The sequence below is a fragment of the Macaca nemestrina genome, chromosome 15 (assembly GCF_043159975.1).
Source record: "Macaca nemestrina isolate mMacNem1 chromosome 15, mMacNem.hap1, whole genome shotgun sequence".
In the NCBI taxonomy this organism is placed as follows: domain Eukaryota; kingdom Metazoa; phylum Chordata; class Mammalia; order Primates; family Cercopithecidae; genus Macaca; species Macaca nemestrina.
In genome coordinates, this window is record NC_092139.1 from 97885613 (window position 1) to 97908819 (window position 23207).

The window sequence follows — 23207 nt, forward strand, 5'->3', positions numbered from 1 at the left end:
ATCCACCTGCCTCGGCCTCCCAAAGTGCTGGGATTACAGAAGTGAGCCACCGCCCTTGGCCTTGCTTCTTCTTATGAGGACACCATTCAGATTGGATTAGGGCCCACTCAGTGACTTCATTTTAGCTTAATTATTCCTTTTTTTCTTTTTTCCAAGACAAAGTCTTGCTCTGTTGCCCAGGCTTAAGCGTACAGTGGTGCTTTCATAGCTCACTGCAGCCTTGAACTCCTGGCCTTAAGCAATCCTCCTGCCTTAGCCTCCAGAATAACTGGGATTACAGGTATGTGCCACCACACGTGGCCAATTTTACCTTAATTACTTTTTTTTTTTTTTTTTTGAGATGGAGTTTCACTCTGTCACCCAAGCTGGAGTGCAGTGGCGTCAGCTCAGCTCACTGCAACCTCTGCCTCCCGGGTTCAAGCAATTCTCCTGCTTTAGCCTCCCAAGTAGCTGGGACTACAGGTGCCCACCACCATGCCTAGCTAATTTTTGTATTTTTTGAGAGAGACGGGGTTTCACCATGTAGGCCAGGCTGGTCTCGAACTCCTGGCCTCAAGTGATCTGTCCGCCGCGGCCTCCCAAAGTGCTGGGATTACAGGTGTGAGCTACCGCACCCGGCCCTTGATTACTTCTTTAAAGGCTCAACTTCCAAATACAGTCACGTTCTGACACACTGTGGTTAGGACTTCAACACATGAGTTCGGGGGGACTTCAACACATGAGTTCGGGGGAGACAGCATTCGGTCCATGCAGCCTGCAAGAGGAGGGCATGACTGGAGGGCACAGAGGCTGGGGCCACCATCAGAGCATCCAGAGTGCAGTGATACACAGGAGGACAGGGAGTGACCTGGAGGTGAGGAGGCCTGGCTGCTGACCATCCCAGCCAAGCGTGAGGAAAGATGCGTCAGCATTTCTGGTGAGGTCAGCAATCAATGACGTCCCTCTCACCAGCAGGAAAAGCTTGCAACATGGCCCGGCCAGTATAAATAGGCTCCCCGACCACAGGACCCGGGCTGTCCCCTCTTCCCGGGCCACGTCAGCCAGGCCCGCGTGATTTGGAGAGGAAGAGAGGACCAGCTTGGTTCCTCAGAACTGCTGCTTCCTCGCTTTCCGGCTCACCCTCCGGCTATGGGGGCCCTACCCCTTTAAATGCAAGGACAGAACCTGAGATGGCCTGGCAGGGCCAGGTCAAAACTGGAGGCTGGGGAGAGGTGCTCCAGTGGGGAGAGAAGGTGGCCCCCAATCTGCTGAGAGGGAGGTGGAGACCAACCCAAGTTCCATCTCAATTGGCCTGTGAGCCCAGTGTCCCTGGACCAGTCATATCCCCCTTCTGAGCCTCGGTTTCCTCTTTTTAAACAGCAATGACAGAACTGAACAACAATGAAAAAGACAAGCAATCCAATTCAAAAATGGGCAAAGGATTTTAATAGACATTTCTCAAAAAATAAAAATAAAAAGATATACAAATGGCCAACAAGCACGTGAAAAGATGCTCAACACCAGGGAAATGCAAATCAAAACCATGATGAGAAGCCAGTTCACATCCACTAGGGTGGCTATAATCAAAGGTAGATGATCACAAGTCTATCAAGGAGATGGAGAAATGAGAACCCTGGGGCATTGCTGGTGGGACTCTACAATGAATGGTGCCGCCAAATTGGAAAACAGTTTGGCAGTTCCACAAATGGTTAAACACAGAGGCCGGGTGCAGTGGCTCACGCCTGTGATTCCAGCACTTTGGGAGACTGAGGCGGGCAGATCACTCGAGGCCAGGAGTTTGAGACCAGCCTGGCCAACATGGTGAAATCCTGTCTCTACTACAAGTACAAAAAATTATGCAGGCACAGTAGCGGTCGCCTGCAGTCCCAGCTACTCGGGAGGCTGAAGCAGGAGAATTGCTTGAACCTGGGAGGCAGAGGTTGCAGTGAGCCAAGATTGGCTGCCACTGCACTCCAGTATGGGTGACAGAGCGAGACGCTGTCTCAAAAAAAAAAAAAAAAAAAAAAAAAATAGAGATATCATATAATCAGCAATTCCACTCCTAAATATGCACCCGAGAACTGAAAACAGGCCAGGCGCGGTGGCTCACACCTGTAATCCCAGCACTTTGGGAGGCCAAGATTGGAGGATCACTTGAGCCCAGGAGTTCAGGACCAGTTTGGGCAACAAAGTGAGACCCCATCTCTACGAAACATTTAAAAATTAGCTGAGCATGGTGGCATGTGCCTGTGTGGTCCCAGGTCTCAGGAGGCTGAGACCGAAAGATCACTTGAGCCTGGGAAGGTCAAGGCTGCAGTGAGCCATGTTCATACCACTGCACTCCAGCCTGAGTGACAGAGTGAGACTCTGTCTCTGGACAAAAAAAAAAAAAAAGAGAGAGACTGAGCACGGTGGTTCACGCCTTTAATCCCAGCACTTTGGGAGGCCGAGGCAGGTGGATCACCTGAGGTCAGGAATTCAAGACCAGCCTGACCAACATGGTGAAACTCCATCTCTACTAAAGATACAAAAATTAGCTGGGCGTGGTGGCGCACACCTATAATCCCAGCTACTCAGGAGGCTGAGGCAGGAGAATTGATTGAATCTGGGAGGTGGAGGTTGCAGTGAGCCAAGATTGTGCCATTGCACTCTGGGCTGGGCAACAAGAGCGAAATGCTGAAAGAGGAGAGAGAGAGAGAGAGAGAGAGAAGCAGAGAGGGCAAGAAGAAGAGAGGGAGGGAGGGAGGAGGGAGGGAGGGAGGGAGGGAGGATGGAAGGAAGGAAGGAAGGAAGGAAGGAAGGAAGGAAGGAAGGAAGGAAGGAAGGAAGGAAACAAACGTACATCCACACAAAAACTTGCAAATGTTCACAGGAGCAATTATTCGGCATAGCCAAACAGCGGAAACAACCCAAATGTCTGTCAATAGAAAATGGTTAAACAAAATGCGTTCTATCCATACAAAGGAATATTAAGTCACAAAAAGGAAGGAGGCATTGCCACGTGCCACAACATGCATGAACCTTGAAACCATGATGCTGCTTGAAACAAGCCAGACACAAAAGGCCACATGTTATGGATTCTGCTATGGGAAATGTCGGGAATAGGCACATGGAGAGACACGGAGAATACACCAGTGGCTGCCAGGGGCTGGGGCATCCAGGGCTGGGGAGAGACTGCTAATGGGCACGAGGTTTCTTTGGAGGTCATGAAGATATTCTGGAATTACATAGTGGCGATGGTTGCACAACCATGTGAATATACCCAAAACCCCCAAATCATACACTTTAAAATGATACATTTGATGGTAGGTGAGTTGCATCTGGATGTTTTAAAATGCAGTAGCAAATGCACCTTGTAGGACAGTCAGCAAAATGCAGTGAGGTGAGCACGTGAGCGCCTGGCACATTGGAGCAGGTGCTGGGTCACACTTACCCACCAGCCGCCGGGGCAGACGAAGGCGGGCATTTGCTTATGTCACACGGTGGCTTTGAGGGTGATTGGGAAAGGCGGTGTTACATAAACCCCAGGGTGAACAAGGAGCCACCAAGCACCCTCCCCAGAAGGTCATCGAGGTTACATTGGGATCGGGGGGATCCCTTGGCTTGCAACATCCACGGAGTTCTTCTGGGACCTGGAGCGTCCACTCACAGGTGTAGGAGAAGGAACCCTGTTCTGTGCAGTAACCTCCAAATGTCTGCCTCACGGCAACTGAATCCATAGGTCCTCAGACAAGGCCCCACCACTGTCCACTCTGTGACCGGCCTGGTGCTCTCTTTGAGCCTGGGATCCTGTCCTGGATGAGGGGACATGTGAGATGACCATAGAGTGCCCACAACCCTATAGAGCCAGGCAGAGCCCCTTAGCGGCTCTAAGCACTGAAATACTATGCTAACCAAAAACAACCCTCAGCATCAAACAAGGATAAGGAAGTCTAGTCTCACTTTTCTCTTGATGACAACATACCATGCCTATTTTGAAACGTCAGAGTCTGGCCAAAAATGTTTGGGTGAATGGGGTCATCATTATCGGGAACACTTCTGGAGCAACCTCTGTGTACTGGTCCCGGTCCTAAGCATTGAATCCTTGCAACCACTTTAGGAGACAAGTATCATTATTTTGTCCTGCAGATGGTGAAGCTGAGGCCTAGGAGGCAGAGACCTGGGAGGGAGCAAAGGCACACTGGAACCCAGGCACCCCTCCTAGAGCCACAGGATCGACCCGCAAGCCCAATGGGTTGTCCAGAACTGATGTTGCCAAGTGGCTTGAGGACAGCAAAAACAACAGCTTGGGAAAGGAGCCAGGAGAGGGAGGAGATTCCCTGTCACAGTGGGAGGCCAGCCTGGGCGCAGGACGGCACAGGCCTAGTTTAGAGAATGGCAGGTGTGGCTGGAAGTCTGACAGGGAGGGAGGAAGATGAGGAGTGAGGGGTGATGGCATCCCACTGGGCTTTGTTGCTCTTGTGGCCCCTAGGGAGGGGCTCATACAACACAGTCGGGTCCATTCCCTCTGCTTAAACAGTCCCTGTCTTCCCATTCCCATTCTGATAAGGCCAAAGTCATTACCACGGCCACCAGGTCCTGCCCACCTCTCAGCCTCACTAGTACCTTTCATTTGCCTGCCTCTTTCTCTGGCCTTCCTCAGTCCTTCCGGGAGCAGCTGTCACCTCAGGGCCTTTGCACATGCTGTTCCACTTCCTGAGCACCCTACCTGTGACCTGCCACCTAGACATCAACATCCAGTCCACACTGCACCTTTTCAGGGAATACCTCCCTGACCTTCCTCACCCCAGGCTGGTCCCCACCCACCTCCTGGGACCCTCCCAGAGTACCACGTATCCCTCCACACCATGCTCTTCACAGGTGTACATTTTTACAACTATGAGGTTGTCTCTCCAGCCAGACTGGAAACTCTCAGGGGGTGTATACTGTGGTTGTGGCCCCTACCCCCATTGCTTCTCCAGAGCACAGCAAAGCCCCCAGAATGTAATAGGCTCTCCATACATTCTTTTTTTTTTTTTTTTTTTTTTTTTTTGAGATGGGGTTTCACTCTTTTTGCCCAGGCTGGAGTGTAATGGCGCGATCTTGGCTCACCACAACCTCCACCTCCCAGGTTCAAGTGATTCTCCTGCCTCAGCCTCCCGAGTAGCTGGGATTACAGGCATGTGCCGTTACCCTGGCTAATTTTGTATTTTTAGTAGAGACAGGGTTTCTCCATGTTGGTCAGGCTGGTCTTGAACTCCCAACCTCAAGTGATCCACCCGCCTTGGCCTCACAAAGTGCTGGGATTACAGGCGTGAGCCACCGTGGTCGGCAGTTCTCCATACATTCTTGGTGAACCGATGAATGCATAGCTATATAGCTGGAGCCATCTTTAGAAGCCTCGGGAAAGGTGAGCTGTGGCTCCCAGGCTGCCAGGACCCATAGGTGTCCCTGTCCCACATCTGGTGAACCCAGAGCCAGGCCTCTGGAAGTGCAGGGCCATCTCGCTGTGGGCAGGAACAAGCCTCTCAGACCCTTTTCCATTCTCCCGGTTCCCTCTCCCAAAGAAATCAGAGCTCTATCAATCACAGTCCATCAGAGCATGTGATTCTGTTTCTGGGAAACTTCAATTTCAAAGATGCTGAGTTTCTCTTTTGTGATAATTTTGTTTAAAGGGAAATCAAAATCTGCTCTTTCACTCACTGCAGAGTTCAGCACTTTCCTGGAAAATTGACTAAAAAAGAAAAAGTCACTGGTACTGCTTTTAAAGAGTTCGCTTCAGAATTAATTCCACACAAGTGGCACCTGATGGTCTGAGAGACAGAGATTGGTCTTTGTGGGAAGGGGCAGTCCTACCTTTTGCAAAAACAGACAGATCACAGTGAGTTCTCAGTCTGTCATTTGACCTATATTTGAGTACCCACTGTGTGTGTTGGGCACAGGGTAGGTGTGGAGGATAAAGTAGAGAGAAGGAAAAGGCTTCTGATCAAATGAATCTGCACCGAATGTCTTTTTATAGCCAGGTTTTGAAGGGTGAGTAAACGCACACGCTCGCACATGTGCATACAAGGGCCAACACCCGGCACATGGAAGGGTCTGGAAGACCCATCCATGGACCACCCATTTCTCACCCCAGGCCACGGAAGGGAGCACCTGACTCACCCTCGCTTTTGTGGTGTAGCAATGCACCTGTGTCCTGAACAGGACCAATCAGAATCCTTCCCTGGGATGACGTCAGACTCAGGAAGCATACGTCTGTCACATGGCTGGGATATCACTAATCTGCCGCTATGGAAAACCACCTTCCCCAGCCTCCCAGGCGGAGGTGGGGGGTCCTGCAGAGCGGACAAGAATGTGGCCGGTGCAGCCAGGGAGGCTGAGGGGTCTCCCTGAGCCCTGATCCCTGTTGAAGCCAGGGACATACACGTGGTGTGTCCCAGCCACATGGGACAAGACACAGGTCCCCTTTTTGCTAGCTGCGCTGGTTTTCTGGCACTTGGAGCTGGGAGTCCTTCGTCCCACACAAGCATGAAGATAGAGGCAGGAGGCACGGAGGATAGGGAGGAAGGAAGTTGATCGGACTCAGAACCTTCTCTTGGTGCCAGCTGCACGGGCACAGCAAGTGTCGCAAAACCTCAGAGTCTTTGCCCAAGAAGGAGACAACTGCAGAAGATGGTGGGAAGAGGCCAGGGTCCCAGTGGGGCTGTCTACAAATGACAGCCCTGATCCCAAGGGGAAGTCTGGGACACAGAGCGGGGGCTCCCAGGGAGGCTGACCACCGCCTGGGGGAAGTGCCCTGGGACAGGCGCTGTGGAAGGTGGCTTTCCTCCCCGTCCTGTTCTCGGAGAGACACTAAGGAAACTCTGGGTGTTTATTCTGATACAGAAAAGAGAAACAAATCAGGTAGTTCTGAGGGAGAGAGAAGGCCATCAGCGCTTGCTCCATCCAAAGGCCTGCTGGTGGCCATTCAATGGGTGATAGAGGGTGACTGGCCAGGGCCAGGACACTCTGTCCACAGAACAAGCATATACAGAAGGAAGGCAGAATAATGTGTCATTAAACACAAGTGCTGGGCGCCTCCACAGTCAAGGAGGCAGAGCCTAGTAACCCAGAGGCGAAAACAACCCAAATGTCCTTTAACAGATAATACAGCTGGGCGCAGTGGCTCATGCCTGTTATCCCAGCACTTTGGGAGGCCAAGGCAGGTGGATCACTTGAGGTCAGGAGTTCAAAATCAGCCTGGCCAACATGGTTGGCCATCTGTAGAGAAACCCCATCTCTACTAAAAGTACAAAAATTAGCTGGGCGTGGTGGCGGGCACCTGTAATCCCAGCTACTCAGGAGGCTAAGACAAGAGAATCTCTTGAACCCGGAGGTGGAGGTTGCAATGAGCCGAGATTGCGCCACTACACTCCAGCCTGGGCAACAAGAGTGAAACCCCGTCTCAAAAAAAAAGAGAAAAGAAACAAAATGTGGTCTACCCAAACCATGGACTATTATTCAGTCATAAAAAAGAGTGGAGCACTAGCACACCCTGCAACGTGGATGAACCCCAAAGACATACATACACATGTATACAAGCATACATATGCAGAACCAAAGAATCTAGATGCAAAAAGTCACCTATTACACAATTCCATTGCAAGAAATATCTACCATAGGCAAATCCATAGAGACAGAATGCAGACTGGTGGTCACCAGGGGCTGGGGGAGAGAGGAATGGGGAGTGGCTATTAATGAATATGGGGTTTCTTTTTGGATTCATGAAAATGTTTCAGAAATAGATAGACAGTTGTGCAACATTATGAATGTACTAAAGGTCTCCGAATTCATTTTTTTGTTTTTGTTTTTGTTTTGTTTTGTTTTGTTTTTTGAGACAAGGTCTGGCTCCTTTGCCCAGGCTGCAGTGCCATGGCATGATCTCAGCTCACTGCAACCTCCACCTCCTGGGCTCAAGTCACCTCAAGCCACCCTCTGCAGCTGGGACTACAGGCACATGCCAACACGCCCGGCTAGCTTTTAGTAGAGATGGGGTTTTGCCATGTTGCCCAGGCTGGTCTCAAACTCCTGAGCGCAAGTGATCCACCCACCTCAGCTTTCCAAAGTGCTGGGATTACAGGCTTGGCATCCAGGCCAATTAGTCATTTTTAAAATGGCTGGTTTTATATATTATGTGAAGCTCACTGCAATTAAAAAAAAAATTTTTTTTAAGGCAGAGTTGAAAAACACAACCACCCCAGGAAAGCCAAGGGGGCTGGAAGACAGTGAGTCAGACGGCAAGGGGGCAGGAGAAAGTCCAAGGGCCTCCCCTGGCTCTTCCTGTTTTATTGCCTATTGTGCACTTATCTGAGAGCTCTTATTCATAGACACAGAAAAGCCTCACTTAAGTTGCAAAGGCCGAGGCATGCTGGCTTAGGACATGGCCTGATGGCAGCTGGGAGGGCGGCTTTCCTCTTTGGGAGAGAACAAGCATGGGGAGGCGCCAACCGGAAAGCTGGTACAGGCTGGGAGGTCTCAAAGGCAGGTCTCGTGAGCAGGAGGCTGTGATCAGGGAGGGAGAGGACACACTAGGGTTGAGACTGAGGCAGAGAAGCTGCGGAGAGTCTAAGGCAGCAACAGAGGAGACGACACCCATGGCTGAATCCGGTCCCTGGAAAGCATGGGGTGCCGACTGGGGAGGAGCACTGGGCTGGAGAGCCGGGAGGGTGCGGGGGCTCTGTGTCGGGGTAGGCTGACTGAGCAGAGTCCAGGCTGAGCAGCTCTGGACACAGTGGGCAGAAAGGAGGGGCAGGCATGCTTCTGGCTACAGACAGAAGGAGACAGAGAGGGAGAGGAGGGAGCGGATAGGAGGGAAACTGGAGAGGCCAAGGCTGAGGGATCCAGGGCAGGAAGGTGGAAGGTAGAGGGTACTGGTGACTGCAGGGGAGCTGGGCCTTCTGAGAGCTGGGCACTGGAGCTAGCACTGGGGGAGGTGGCAGTGCAGCAGCAAATGTCCCCTGATCAGGGAGAGGCAGGGAGGCCTGAGGGCATGTGGGTTCAGGGTAGAGAAGCAGACAAGAGGGTACATACGGGCACATGTGTGAACACAAAAACGTGAAAGATGGCCAGGCGCTGTGGCTCATACCTGTAATCCTAGCACTTTGGGAGGCCGAGTGTGGATCACCTGAGGTCAGGAGTTCGAGACCAGCCTGACTAACATGGTGACTAACTTGACTAAAAATACAAAAATTAGCCAGGCATGGTGGCACGTGCCTGTAATCCCAGCTACTCGGGAGGCTGAGGCAGGAGAAGCGCTTGAGCCTGGGAGACAGAGGTTGCAGTGAGCTGAGATCGTGCTACTGCACTCCAGCCTGGGTGACAGAGTGAGACCCTGTCTCAAAAAACAAAACAAAAAAAAATGGAAGATGCCTCCATGTGCTCATACTCTCACAAACATACAAAACCAGCCCTGACACATAGAAAAACAGGCTTGCAGACACACAGACCCCCCCACCAACACTCACATGTGTACACACATGCACAGATGCACAGACACATACAGCCGTATATATGCAGGCAGGCACACATGCAGAAAGGGAGCCAGTGTTCTTATGTAAGCAGATACATGTACAGCCACAGCCAGCCAGACCTCCAGTAGAGGTCTGAGTACACACCCACACCAGGACACACCGTCACTTCTACATGTGTGTAAACTGTTTCACATACATGCGCACCTTCCTGCCAAAACAGACTCATCTGTAGACACGTATACACAGAGGTCTGCACTCACTGCGAAGGCAATGCGGTCCACACACACCCAAGCGGCATGCACCCATGCAGTACACACACCCATGCAGCTTGCAGACACCCCTGCAGCACAGTCACCCAGGCAGCACACACACCCATGAAGCACACCCATCCACATGGCACCATGACCAACTCCCAGGAAGGCAGCTCTGGGTACCCCATAAGAGGCAGCCTGGCTCTGGAACCCCAGTACCGGGGCTTGCCTGAGAAAGTGAGATGCAAACCACGGCCATTGCCCAACATACCCACCCTGCCAGCCCTGGGTCAGGAAGGAGCCAGGGCCAGGCCTCGCGTGCCCGCCCACACATCTGTTGCCACCAGCAGCAGACAACTGGCCACCGACGCAGACAGCTGGGATTGCAAGGGATCTTGCAAAATCTCCTGTCCCTCAGGGTTCAGCTAAAGTGTCTCTTTGCCCAAGGAAACTCCCCAGGATCCTGTGGGGACTCCTAACCTTCTTTTGGAATTCTGGTTCCGCATTGCCCAGCTGTGTGACATTGGGCAAGGCACTTCACCTCTCTGTGCTTCATGACCACCTGGGTAAAACAGGAATAACAAGAGCATGTGTTGAATATACAGTCATGCACCGCATAACATTTTTGTCAATGATGAACCACATATATGATGGTGGTCCTATAAGATTATAATAGAGTTCAAAGGTTCCTGTCGTCTAGTGATGTCTGGATGATCCGACCTTGTATAGACCTAGGCTAGTGTGTTAGTGTGTGCGTGCTGTTCACAGTTTTGGTGGGTTTTTGTTTTTATTTTTTGAGACAGGGTCTTGCTCTGTTGCCCAGGCTAGAGTGCAGTGGAACACACACAGTTCACTGCAGTCTTGACCTCCTGAGCTCAAGCAATCCTCTCACTCCAGCCTCCTGAGTAGCTGGGAGCACAGGTGTGTACCAGTATCCCAGCTAATTTTTAGTTTTTGTAGAGACGGGGTCTTGCCATGTTACCCACACTGGTCTCGAATTCCTGGGCTCAGGTAGTCCTGCTTTGGCCTCCCAAAGTGCTAGGATTATAGACATGACTCACTGTGCCCAGCTTGGTCTTAGTTTTTCAACAAAAATGTTTAAAAAGTTTTAAAAATTTTAATTTTAAAATAGAAAAAAAGCTTATGCAGTAAGGATATAAAGAAATATTTTTGTATAGCTGTACAATGTGTTTTAAGCTGAGTGCTAATACAAGAGTTAAAAATTAAAAAAAATAAAAGTTTACAAAGTAAAACGTTACAGTAAGTGAAAGTTCATTTGTCATTGAAGAAAGAAAAATATTTTTAATAAATTTAGTGTAGCCTACGTATACAGTGTTTATCCAGTCTACAGTAATGTATGGTAATGTCCTAAGCCTTCACATTCACTCACCACTCACTCACTGACTCACTCCGAGCAACTTCTAGTCTTGCAAGCTTTATTCATGGTAAGTGTCCTATACCGGTATTTTTTATTTTGTTTTGTTTTGTTTCTGAGATGGAGTCTCCCTCTGTCCCCCAGGCGGGAATGCAGTGGCGTGATCTCAGCTCACTGCAACCTACGCCTTCCGGGTTCAAGCAATTGTCCTGCCTCAGCCTCCTGAGTAGCTAGGATTACAGGCGTGCACCACCAGGCCTGGCTAATTTTTGTATTTTTAGTAGAGATGGGGTTTCACCATGTTGGCCAGGCTGGTCACAAACTCCTGAACTCGTGATCTGCCCACCTCAGCCTCCCAAAGTGTTGGGATTACAGGCGTGAGCCACCACGCCCAGTGGGTGTACTGTTTTTATAATTAATTAATTTATTGAGAGATGAAGTCTTGCTCTGTCGCCCAGGCTGGAGTGCAGTGGCATGATCATAACTCACTGCAGCCTTCAACTCCTGGACTCAAGTGATCCTCCCTCCTCAGCCTCTTGAGTAGCTGCGTAGCTAGGACTACAGGCACACACCACCATGCCCAGCCTTTTTTTTTTTTTTTTTTTAGACAGAGTCTCTCATTCTGTCACTCAGGCTGGATTGCAGTGGTGTGATCTCGGCTCACTGCAACCTCCGCCTCCCAGATTCAAGTGATTCTCCTGCCTCAGTCTCCCTGGTAGCTGGGACTACAGGCACGTGCCACCACACCCAGCTACTTTTTTTTGGTAGGGAAGGGGTTTCACCATGTTGGCCAGGATGGTCTCAATCTCTTGACCTCGTGATCCACCCGCCTCAGCCTCCCAAACTGCTGGGATTACAGATGTGAGCCACATGCCCAGCTATTTTAAAATTATTATTATTATTGTATAGATGGGCTTTTGCCATGCTGTCCAGACTGGTCTCCACCTGGGTAAAACTCCTAGGCTCAAATGATTCTCCTGCCTCAACCTCCCAAAGTGCTGGGGTTACACGGTGAGCCACCACACCTGGTTATGCTTTTTTTATACCGCATTTTTACTGTGCCTTGTCTATGTTTAGGTACACAAGCACTTGCCATTGCATTACAACTGCCTACAGTATTCACTACAGAAACATGCTGTACAGGTTTGTAGCCCAGGTGTGTAGTAGGCTATCCCAGCTAGGTTTGTGTGAGTACACTCTATAATGTTCACACAACAACCAAATCGCCTAATGATGCATTTCTCAGAACATATCGCCTCTCCTTAAGCAACATGTAGACTGTATGGATGTGAATTAACCAAGCACAACACCTGCCCTCCCGTACAGGCAAATGAGGGAAGCGGCTTCCCTGTGCTTGCTCAGTAAGCCAGCCACAGATGGCTCAGCGTCCCCTGCTACTCCTTTCTCCCCTTTCTCCTGCCTCCTGCTCAGGCCCTTCCCACTGGGCAGAATCCTGGGTCCCAGAGGAAGATGAAGAGCACATACAGTTTCATCTCACCTCTACAGAGGACCAAAAAGCCAGCTGTGGAACCATTTGGCAAGCACGGGACCTGGCGGCCCCGCCTGCCTGGGAGGGAGATGAGGACTTTAAATCCTGAATCTCTGCTCCAGTATTTCAGAGGAGGGGAATTTAGGAGTTCACTTCCTCTGTCTTGGCATGAAGATGAGAAAGGGTGGAAGTAAGCCGCTGACTCTGCCTGGCTGAGGTTTCCTCATCTCCCGTCCCCACCCACCCAGGCCCACATCCTCCCTGCAGATGCTGGGCACTAGGCTGGTAGTTGGAGGGCTGAGAGCCCCTTCCCTCTCCCTGAGGGACTGTGGGCAGGCCCCTCCCTGGGACCTGCTACCATCTTTATGAACACAGGCACTTCGGCTCCCCAGCCTGTGCTGATGTGGACAGGTGACCAAGAGCTCCCAGGGTGCAGGATGTGGGCTGCGTGCCAGAGAGTGCCGCCAACCTCTGTTATGAATGACCCACATGGAGCCCAACCCCAGACCCAGGCTGACCAGACCAGCTTTCTGTGCCCCAGGACTCTCTGGGGGCCTGGATGGGACAACGAGGTAGCTCTGTGCGTCTCCACCTTAACCTGACAGAGCTCAAGGTCAGTCTGTCTGACCTGACACACAGCATCAGCTGCGTGTAAGATTCAGGGTCACATTCCTGGAAGGCGCCCCCCACCTTCTCACCTGTGTGTCCCTGGGACACCTCCCAAGCTCTGTGCCCATGAGCCCAGCTTGCTCTCATGATCTCCCCAGCACTCCTAGGAAGATGGCCCTATCTGTAGCCTGCTGGAGGCGAAGAGCCGGCCCAGTGACCCCTAAGGACCCTATTATCTAGGAGCTAAAAATCCTCCACACAGACACACGGGTATGTGGCAGAGACACACGGGCACACTGACCTCAGGCCTGTGTGTGAGTCAGAGCAGCCCGCAGTGATGTGCCCGTGGCCCCTCACCCAGGCCAGCCGCCTGGACAACCCCAAGAACTAGCCGAGGCCAGGCTGGAACTTGGTATGAGGGACCCAAGAGAGGCCTGAGGCCCTTGGTGAGCCGGGGTGACAGGAACACCAAACCAGGCAATGACTCACAGGCAGACAGACAGATGGTGAGACCCCCAGGGCTGGATGAGGGGCTGGGAGCCCGCTAGCTATAGGTTAAGCAGCCCCAAGAATCCTGACTCTGAAGCCCCCACCTCAAGCCCAGACATCTCCAAGCCAGGTCCCACACCAGACCCTCAAAAGAGAGGAACTGGGACTCTCACCCCCCCAACCTCAACCCCCCAACAAGAGACGAACTTGGCCTGGCACTTTGGGAGGCCAAGGCAGGCGGATCACTTGAGGTCAGGAGTTCAAGACCACCCTGGCCAATGTGGTGAAACCCTGTCTCTACTAAAAATACAAAAATTAGCCTGGAATCGTGGCGGACCGCTGTAATCCCAGCTATTCAGGAGGTTGAGACAGAAGAATCTCTTGAACCCGGGAGGTGGAGGTTGCAGTGAGCTGAGATTGCGCCACTGCACTCCAGCCTGGGTGACAGAGCGAGACTCCATTTAAAAAACAAAACAAAACAAAACAAAACTCCAAAGAAATGCCCCCTTCCCCATGTTCCTGAAGGAGCTGTCTCCTAGGTCTCCATGCACACGGGGAAACTGAGGCTGGAGGGAAGGGCTGGCCCAGGCAGCCCCTGCTGCTCACTCACCAGGCTGTGCTGTGCTCTTGGCTCCTGTGATCTGCAGCCCGAGGCCCCAGACCCCTGGTCCCCAGGAGCAGCGTGGGCGCATTGCCAGAGGCCTGTCCCTGTTCTGGCTTTTCTGAGGAGCCACCACGACCTCTGAGTACACAGAAGTCACACCCTTCTTCCCTGCCTGAGCATGGGCGGGTCTGGGCTGAGGGTACCCGATAGTCTCCCTGGGGCATCTGTGGGGCCTCATCAGGCCGTGGCAGGATCCCAGCCTCACCAAGCAGGGTGGCAGCCCCCGAGGACAGAGCGGGCTCCAGGTGGCCTCCAGGTCCCTGTCCTGTCCTCCTGGCCCTGAACCTTAGGAGTGACTCCAGGAGAGCCCTGGTGGTAAGAACCGACTGATCTCTTAGCCAACGAGAGGGACAGCCAGAACTCAGGCAAGGCCCAGAAGAAAGCAGGCAGTGAGCTAGAAGAAAGCAGGCAGCGGGCTGGAAGAAAGAAAAGTGCTTTTGGGCCCTCCTTGGTGGGTTTCATAGCAGGCTGGCTATATCCACAGTGACAGGGAAAGCTGGGAGACTCCCCAGATAGGAGGGTCTGGGAGTCTCTGCCCAGGTTCAGAACCCTCTGGGCTATTTGGAAGCTATTCTGAAATCTGGGAACAGCCCAGATTTCAAAGGCAGGCATGGGAATGGGAATCATGTGACTTTGGCTAAGTCATGTCACCTCTCAAAGCTTCGGTTCCTCGTCTGGAAAATGGTGATAGTTTACTGAGCTGTGGTGAGAGTTGAATGAGGCGAAGCCAGGTGAGCCCGGCCCCCAGCCAGCTACACAGAGAGAGACCAAGACCTCAGATAGAGGGGACCATGAGGTGGAGCCATGGCTAAGACTCAGACCCAGAGGACCCCCAGGGACCGTAGCCCAACCCAGTCACTACAAAGTCCTTTATTAACAAGTCAATAAAAACAGAAGAGAGAGAGATTGTCAAAATGCTTTTCTCGGCGGCCCCAGAGGGGGAGGCACTGTCAGGACTCACCTGGCCAGGGAAGGCAACCCCACCAGAGGCAGAACAGAGGTCAGGGCCCTGTCTGGGGGACAGCTGGCCCAGGAAGGCTGAGGGGGGTGGCTCGGGCCTCAGGCAGGGACTGTGCAAACGCTGAGGCCGCGCAGGGAGTGATGGGTTGGGGGCTTAAGCCCCGAGCACCGTGTTCCCCTGTGTGGGCAGACACGCAGTCAGGCTAGCACCTGCCCACTCCACCTGCGAGTGCACACAGGTGTCTGCGTAAAAGCCGGTGCCCGCACGCAGCTTACATACAGAGAGCAGAACGAGGGTCCCCGGCAGAACAGGGGGCTCATTCCGGAGCTTAAGGAAATAGCTTTAGAGAAGTCTTTGGAAGCCTGGGTCGAGGGGAGAGCAGGGTGGCTGCTCTGTTCCCCATGGGACTCAGGAAGCCAGGCCTTCCTGCCGCCGCTGGAGGACCTCGATGACGCTGCCGATACCGTCCTCGGGCACCTGAGGGCAGGTGGGCAGGAGGGAAGGGTCAAGGCAGAAGCTGACCAAGGCCACCCCTGACTTCCTGGCCCAGCTGAGACTACCTTCGGCCGCCCACATTTCTGGGCCTCACTCTCCCCTCAGGAGCTCCCCCAGCCCCAGCCCATGGTGCTCACCAGGGCGTGGTCGAAGTTGAAGGTGCTGATGTAGTAGGCAGAGATGTCAGCGGCTGCCAGGGGACCCGCAATCTGCGCCACGATGCCACATTCATCTAAGGGTGGTGGAGGAGGGGCACATGTGGCACATGCCGGTTGCTCCCCAGACACTCCCCAACCCCCCAACACCAGGAACGGCCCTCACCAAAGCCCAGGGGCTGCCCGCCGATGCGCACCATCCTCCACAGCTCCCCTGAGGAGCTGGTCAGCAGCAGGTCACTGGGGAACCTGGGGAGGGAGATGGGTGATGGGCAGGGCACCCCCATCCACCCCTGCCTGACCATGAGCTCTGGGACAGGTACACCTGCTGACCTCAAAGTCTGATGCCCCACCTCCTCCCTGCCTGGACTGGCTGGGGCCTGGGGCCCACCCGGGGTCAGGGGTCACCTACTTTTTCTGTGTTTCAGCATCCATGACAATGGAGATATAACCCTCGATGAGGGAGAAGGCAAAGAACGTGATGGAGCTGGGTTCAGGACTGCTAGAGGCTGCCTCCTTGGGGGTGCTGAGGAGGGATGGGAGGTTTAGGGGTTCTGCCAGGCACCCAGCCTACTGCCCCTGCTGGAGGACCCCGATCAGCCTCCAGAACCCTGGGAAGGAGCTGGCATGGTGGCCTGGGCAGGCTCTGCTGTCTCTGCTACCCGCCCAAGGGTCCAGCCCTCTGGAAGGTGTGGGTGGGGTTAGGGGAGGACAATGAACCCAGCCTGTGCCAAAAACAAAGGACCCCACGGTTAGAGGGCCAGACCAGGGCACAGCTCAGAGGACACCACTGGAAAGAGATCCAGCTTTGGGGCAAGAACCTTCCCCGAACATCATTGAAGCACAAGTGAGTGTCATGGGCTGCCAGGAATCCCAAGAGAGGACAAGGGAGAGTTGCAAAACTGATGGATGGGTGGAAGGTGGGGGGACAGAGTGTAGGGAACAGTGGTGTGAGGACAAAGACGAAGTTCCAAGGTCCACCTGTGCGAGTAGAAGAGGACATCTATGAGGGTGGTGGCGATGGCTGGAAGCGTCTCAGGGTCCAGTGTGAGGACACAGAAGCGGTTCTGTGGGCTCTGGATGGGATGCACCGTGGGGCTGAGCCCTGCTGGAGGACAGCAGCAGGTGAAAAGGTGACCGTGGGCTGGGGCGCCCCCTGGTGGCCAGCCAGGGAGAGGCGTGGGCCAGGGGCGGGTCTTGTTATCCAGGAACTGGCCAGGGTCCTCCTGCCCCATTGCGGCCTACAAGGGAAGGGATCCAGTGGGAAGAGGAGGCCCTGCCCAAGTCCAGGTGTCAGAGGGCGGCCCTCACCATGCTGAGTGCGGGGAAAGCCATTGCTGGAATCATCCCTTGTCACAGGCACAGGCTCTCCGCCCACCTCGCGGTAAATGTCGAACTCCTGGGCCAGCGTGTGGATCACCACGGACAGGTCCTGCTCCCGCACCTGGGCCACAGCAGATGGCACATCACATGGGCTCCCAGGTACCTATATCCACCCTGCTCTGCATCAGCACCAGCAGGAAACTCACCAGGATGAAGTCCGTCTGGTAAGTGGACAGCATCAGCACAGACACGTGGTGCTCGGCCAGTGGCGCGATGACCGAGCGGGCGATCTTGGTAACCCCAGCAGCCTGCACTGCCGCACCGCTGTGAGACGACACGTTCAGCACCAGCCATGTGGCCTCAGCTACTTGCAGAAACTCAGATGGGGGCAGCTCTGTGGGCAGGGGACATGTCAGGTCAGGGTTTGCAAGGCTGGCCCCTGCCCCTCTCTGAGCCTCAGTTTCCCTCTCTGTGCCTTGGAGGGCTCCATCAAGGTAAGGGCAGGTCTGCAAGCTGGGGCTGTCTCCCCCCAGTTCTGCTCCTGAAGTCCCTATGTGTGCAAAGACTGAGAAAGGCTTCAAGTGCTGGCCTGGTGGCATTGAAACTTCCCACTTAAGATCAGAGGTTCAGATTCAGACAGACCTGGGTTCAAATCCCAGCTTTGTTAATTTGTCTTGTGACCTGGGGCAGATGATTTGAGTCTCAGTTTCCTCATCTGTAAAATGGGACGACAATATGTACCTCACTACCGTGTCTTCCGTGGGTTAGCAGAAGCTTTATACCACAGGGCACCACCAGGGGGCATTCGCAGATCAGGTTGGCTAGGGGACTGCCTTTTCCCCTTTTGCAGACCCAGACTTCCCTGAAGTAAAAACAGGGAAACTAAGGCCTGCAGTGGAGCAGGGGGACAGGCCAAGCTCCAGCTAGCTCGCCTGAGACTCCAAGCCTGTGAGGATGGGCCGGGCCAGCAGCAGAAGGAGGAGCTAGGCGTCAGCTCCAGGGCCCAGGGAGGGCCCAGGCCGGCGTCCAGTCCTGAGCAGGGGCCAGGGCCTGGGTGGCTGCTATTCACCCCAGCACAGCCAGGAGGCCTCCAGGACCCTCCCCTGAGATGGCTGCCTACTCCTGCATTCCTTCCCTCGGACTCCTGGAGTTCCCAGACCAGCAGGGGAGGAGGTGACCCAAACCAGGGAGATAAGACCAGGAGGAAATCATACCCAGGGACTTCTAACAGCAGCACTTGCCTGGAATCATAACAGAGGCCCTCCTGCAGGCCTAAGACTGCTGAGTGCCCTTCAGCGGTTTTGAGTTTATAAAGCCTTCATGGGACCCTGTTTTTCAGAACCAGAACTATACCCATTTTACATAAGAGAAAACAGCTCAGAGAGGGGAAGTGATTTGCTCAAGGGCACACAGCCAAGGAGTGGTGGAGTAGGATTCGAACCCTGACATATCTGCTTTTAAGGCTTAAGCTCGTGGGATGGATCCCAGCAACTGGTGAGAACCCTACAGAAGGGGAGCGCGACAAGCCCCTCCCGTACTCCCGTTCCCCAGACCAGCCCCCACCTTTAAAGCCCTCCTCATCCACCATAAGTGTGTAATCCTCAGGGGTCTCCGTCAGGCTGAAGAACTTGCACCTGGTTGGGAGTGGGGAGCATCTTCAGTTTGGTGTGGAGAACTGGGGATTGCGAGTGGATGTCTCTCCATCTGCCCCAGACACCTCCGCGACCCCGGGCCAGCGCCTTCCTGCCCCCTCGGCCTTTAATTTCCAGGGCAGTGGGATGTTAGGCCCATCTCCGGGGTTGGGGGCTACTTTCCGGCCTCCCGACCTCTCCAGGAGCCTTCCACCCCTCCACTCCTGGAGGGAGGAGAGGTTCACACCCGCGGCGACAGCCTTAGGGGCGTCGGACCTTGGACCCCCTAGTCCAGCCCCTCTGACCTGAAGGGAGGTGTCCTGGAAGGAGCTCCCCGGAGTGATCAGGTAGGAATGCCCACATTTGACACCACTGAGTTAAGCATTGCGCATCCCAGGCTGTTTGCGCTTTGCCCCTCGGAGGGGGCCTCACGGGGCCGCATAGGCTGTGGTCCCCCAGGCCGGATGGCGGCCGGAGCGGGAGAGCCCTCCCCACCCGCCCCCGCCCGCCTGCCTGCCTGCCTTACGGCGATCCTAATCCTCCGACCCTGGCCCGGAGCGACAGCAGAGCCCCCAGACCCCATCTGCGCTCCCGAACCCGGGCGCGCACCGGCTGCGGTGGGGCAGGAAGAGCAGCTTGATGAGCGGGTGGGTGTAGAGCCAGAGACCCGGACGGGCGACGCTCAGCACCCGCACCCGGTGTTCTAGGATGTGCAGCTCCATCGCGGCTCGCGCGGACCCGACCCCACCGCGAACTAGACCCAGGCCGCGCGGGAGGCGGGGCGGCGGGGGTGGTGCCCGAGCCTTAAAGGAGCCGCTGCGCGGCCGAGTCCACGCCGTCCGCTACGCGGCTGACCCGCCCAGCCAGGCGCGGCGTCCAGCTCTTTGACGGCCACGCCCCGCGGGAAGAGAAGCCTATTGGGTGGTCACGCCTCCTCCTAATACCAGAACCGCTTTCCAGCACACCGAGACCGCCCCGAACGCCTCCGCCTTTTTTAGCACTGGCTCGGGGATAGACCCCACCCCGTCTGACTCCTCCAGGTCCCGCCCATGACGCGCCCCCTCCCTGGGCTCCGCCCTTCCCGCGGAACGCCAGCTGCGCAGCGGGTGGGAGCATCCAGGAGGCTAGGGGACGTTTCTGTCCTTCTGGCACACACGTGGGTTTTATGATTGAGGTCCTTAAGACAGAAGGACCACGAAACGAACTGGAGCTCGGCTGGGACCAGAACGCTGCCCCAAACCCCTGGAGCGATGAGAGGCATAGGTCGGCTTTGCAGCGCCGTCCACCGGGCACCTCTCCCTCTCCTGCCTGTGGTGGCTGCAGGGGGCAGGGCCGCCAGCACAAGATTGCGATTGATACCTACCCTTCCCCGCTTGCGAGGGGGCTGACAAGTTGAAACCTGGCCTGGTAGCCCCACTTGTTCCTCTCATCCAACTTTCAAAATAGAAGGCACCCCGCCAGGGACACACAGAGATAGAATTCTAGCCACCTCTGCCTGAGCGACATACTTTGGGTTAGGGGGCTGGAGGTGGCCAAGGCCTAAGACTTGAGGTCCCTCGATACAAACAAAACCCAAAAGTGCTTGAGCCAGTGATGCCCAGTGCTCAAACTTTGGTGGGGGAGGCCCATGCAGCTGAGGTTCAGTGAGTACTCAGACCTCAAGCCTGAAACTTGAGCCCCAAAGCCTGCAGCCATTAACTGGCCTGTGCACATCTAAACTTGCTTCAGGTTCAAGGAGGCCCCCAGCACTGGCAGACACCCCAGATCTTATCAGGCCCCCACAGGTCTAAGAAGACCCCAAGGCTGAGCAGGCATCAGCATGTCCATGTTGGCTCCATGCAGGGCCGATAATGCTCCAGGGGACCCTTGTCTGCCGGGAGCACCCTGAGGCCTCAGATGTAAGGCTTTGAACCAAGTAGATTAAAGCAGGCCTCAGGCCTGATTGGGACCCAGCAGGCCTGAGCAGGCCCTCTGCCTGCTCTGGAGCCCCCACCACAGGCAGATGGAAGCCAAGCTAAGCCTCCTCCCTGGACTCTCAGGCTTGACACATTCCTGTGGGACACTGTGTAGCCACCACATCCTGGCCTATCCCCTGGAGGACTAGGGGAAGGAGGAGCCTCTCAAAGGCTGAGCCCATCTCATCAATGGCAGGTGCAGATAGAGTGGGAAACCACAGGGCTGAGGGGAAGGAGGCAGGAAGTGGGGTGGCCTACCCTGATAGTCTCTTGAGACCCTTCACCTCCCTAGGCCTCAGTATCCCCAGCTGCACCAGGACAGGATGTTCCAGGCCCAGGCGAAGCCTGAAAGCTCCCAGGGAGGCTCTGCTCCTCCCTCTCCTGCCCCCTCCCGTTCTGGCCTGGCCTGGCCCGGCTTGGTCATCTGCCAGGAACAGCGCTATTGTTTGACTGGAAAAGCTGCTTCCTCAGCAGAAGGGGGGCCTCTCCCAGGGACACCCTGTCCTTGCCCTCACCAGTCATTAGGTTGTGACCGCAGTGCCTGCCTGGGCCCTCAAGGGCAGAGTCAGGTCTCCTGCAGCCCTGGTCAGGAGAGGAAGCTGAGTGAGGGGCTCTTGGTGCAAATCTGGCTGAGGCTGGGTGGTTCCTTTCCCGCTCAGCTCATGTTTCCTCATCTGTAAAATGGGGCTAAATCAAGCCTACTTGACCAGTTCAGCCTGGCACTTGGCAAGTGTTCAGTAAATTGAAGGTGGCATTTTATCAAAGACCCACACTTCGCCCCTCTCCCTGAGGGCTGAGCCTGTAAGGACATTTATGGTGCTCCACCCTGGGCCCCATCCCTGACCCCAACCCAGAATGAGCTCTCAGAAACTTACTGGAGCCTGAGGTAGCATCCAGGCCAGGCCTTGAAGGAGGAAGACCCTGAAACCTCCTCCTTAGGAGTCCCTGCCCCCTTGGTGGTGGGTGAGGATGAGGCCTAGGGAGCACGCCCTACTCTGCCCAGCACTGAGCTCCAGCCCTAGTGTCCCTTATCTGTGGCAGAAGGTAGACATAAGGCAGTGGGGATCGGGTGAGTGAAAATGGGGGTTAAGAATGGGGGCTGGCCAGGGACTTGGCATGTGCTCTGGTAAAGGTACCTCTCAGAGAGACTCTGGTGCTGGGCTGGAGCCCAGGAGGAGGGGCTCTGTAGGGCAGAGAAGAGATGCTGAGCACCAAGGTGACCAAGGTGGTATACGAGCTGTCTACACAAGGCTGTTTATTTCTGTACAAAACCATGTTTCTATTTTACACAAAGAACACCCCACCCTTTCCCCTCACACCAGCACCCTAACCCTGGGGAGCATCCCCCCAGGAGGAGGGGGCTGAAGGAGGCCCCACCCCCAGGCCCTAGCTTCTGCCTGCCCTGGCTGGGCCAGCCCGAGTGCCACTGTAAAGAAAATAAATAAGGAGGCTCAGGCAGAATCTGTGTTGGACCAGCCAGACTCCAGCCCAGTGGCCAGGCGGCTTGGCCCTCAGAGGGTGGGCAGGCCGTGGAATGTCAGTTCATGAACCGTGTAGGTATGTGGAGACCCCACCCTGGAGGCCTGAGCTGCCAGGGTTACAAATAGGTGTCCTCACTCTCTTGGGATGTCAGGCTCTCCTGGGAGCAGTGGTGGGCTGAGACCTGGGGAGCCGAATCCTGAGGGGCTGAGTCCTGGGGGCCTGAGTCCTTCGGGGGCACATGCTGTGGGGGACATGCATCTCCTGCAGCGGCCACCACCATGGCTTGATTTGGAGCTGGGGGCTTCTCCAGCTGCCCTCTCGCCTTCGTCTGCTTCCGCTGCTCCTTCTGGGCCTGCTTGGGTGGCTTGGGCTTGGCTTTGGAGCCAGGGAGGGGGACATCTGGGGGCAGGCGGATGGACGGTGAAGGTTGTAGGGCAGGCCGGGGACCGGGTTCTGCGTCCAAGATGGCCTTGGCACCATGCAGCCTGGGCGGGGAGCAGCACTGCAGCTCACCCCGGGTCTCCTGCCAGCGCCGCAGCTGGATGAGGTGTTCGCGCTCAATCTGGCGCTCTGTCACAGGCAACTCCACCACCTGCCGGGGCAGTGACACAGGCGAGTGGGCGCCAAGAAGAAGGACCTTCCCCTTCTGCCTCCCAGCCTGGGCCCCCAGTCTTTCTCAGCATCCCCCAGCCCTGGCCACTAAACACTGACCTCAGGCCAAGCTGCAGTCACAAGCCCCAGTGCTGAGTGCTAGGTGAGCTGGACACTTGAGACTCACCGCCTCAGAGGAGAAAGCTGCCCACAGCTTCACGAGTCCACCTGCCTGACTATGGGGCTGAAGGGGTAAGACCCAGACAGACA

The 23207-nt window shown here is 54.9% G+C and overlaps 2 protein-coding genes across 10 annotated transcripts in view; both read right to left on the minus strand.

The window, feature by feature from the left end:
- Positions 1 to 1406: 1406 nt before the first annotated feature.
- On the minus strand, positions 1407 to 19716 carry CASTOR1 (cytosolic arginine sensor for mTORC1 subunit 1). 8 transcript variants are annotated; one of them, XM_071080384.1, is made up of 10 exons: positions 19519 to 19709; positions 18842 to 18912; positions 17485 to 17672; positions 17267 to 17399; positions 16937 to 17063; positions 16368 to 16481; positions 16122 to 16204; positions 15938 to 16032; positions 10199 to 10280; positions 1407 to 3773 (listed from the first exon to the last, which is right to left on the minus strand). In XM_071080384.1, exons 1-10 carry the CDS (start codon positions 19629 to 19631, stop codon positions 3625 to 3627), a joined length of 1155 nt encoding a protein of 384 aa, XP_070936485.1. In that variant the 5' UTR covers positions 19632 to 19709; the 3' UTR covers positions 1407 to 3624. The 8 variants fall into 8 exon arrangements, with proteins under 8 accessions (XP_070936485.1, XP_070936486.1, XP_070936488.1 ...); XM_071080385.1 differs by having other exon boundaries at positions 16937 to 17060; positions 19519 to 19706; XM_071080387.1 differs by having other exon boundaries at positions 19427 to 19541.
- Positions 19717 to 22095: 2379 nt separating this feature from the next.
- LOC105487240 (TBC1 domain family member 10A) overlaps positions 22096 to 23207 on the minus strand; it is a 35019-nt gene continuing 33907 nt past the window's right edge. For both annotated transcript variants that reach the window (XM_011750628.2, XM_071080383.1), the window contains one exon: positions 22096 to 22938. In XM_011750628.2, the coding sequence (XP_011748930.2) occupies positions 22462 to 22938 (477 nt within the window). In that variant the 3' untranslated portion in view covers positions 22096 to 22461. The remainder of the gene's footprint in view (positions 22939 to 23207) is intronic.

Bases quoted from the DNA above. Each gene is read 5' to 3' on its own strand.
- CASTOR1 (XM_071080384.1), bottom strand. From the start codon at position 19,631: ATGGAGCTGCACATCCTAGAACACCGGGTGCGGGTGCTGAGCGTCGCC. The intron at 17,673-18,841 runs GTGGGGGCTGGT...CCCTGCCCACAG, and splicing joins GGATGAGGAGGGCTTTAAAG to AGCTGCCCCCATCTGAGTTT. The intron at 16,482-16,936 runs GTGGACCTTGGA...ATCCCTCCTCAG, and splicing joins GTCCTCTTCTACTCGCACAG to CACCCCCAAGGAGGCAGCCT.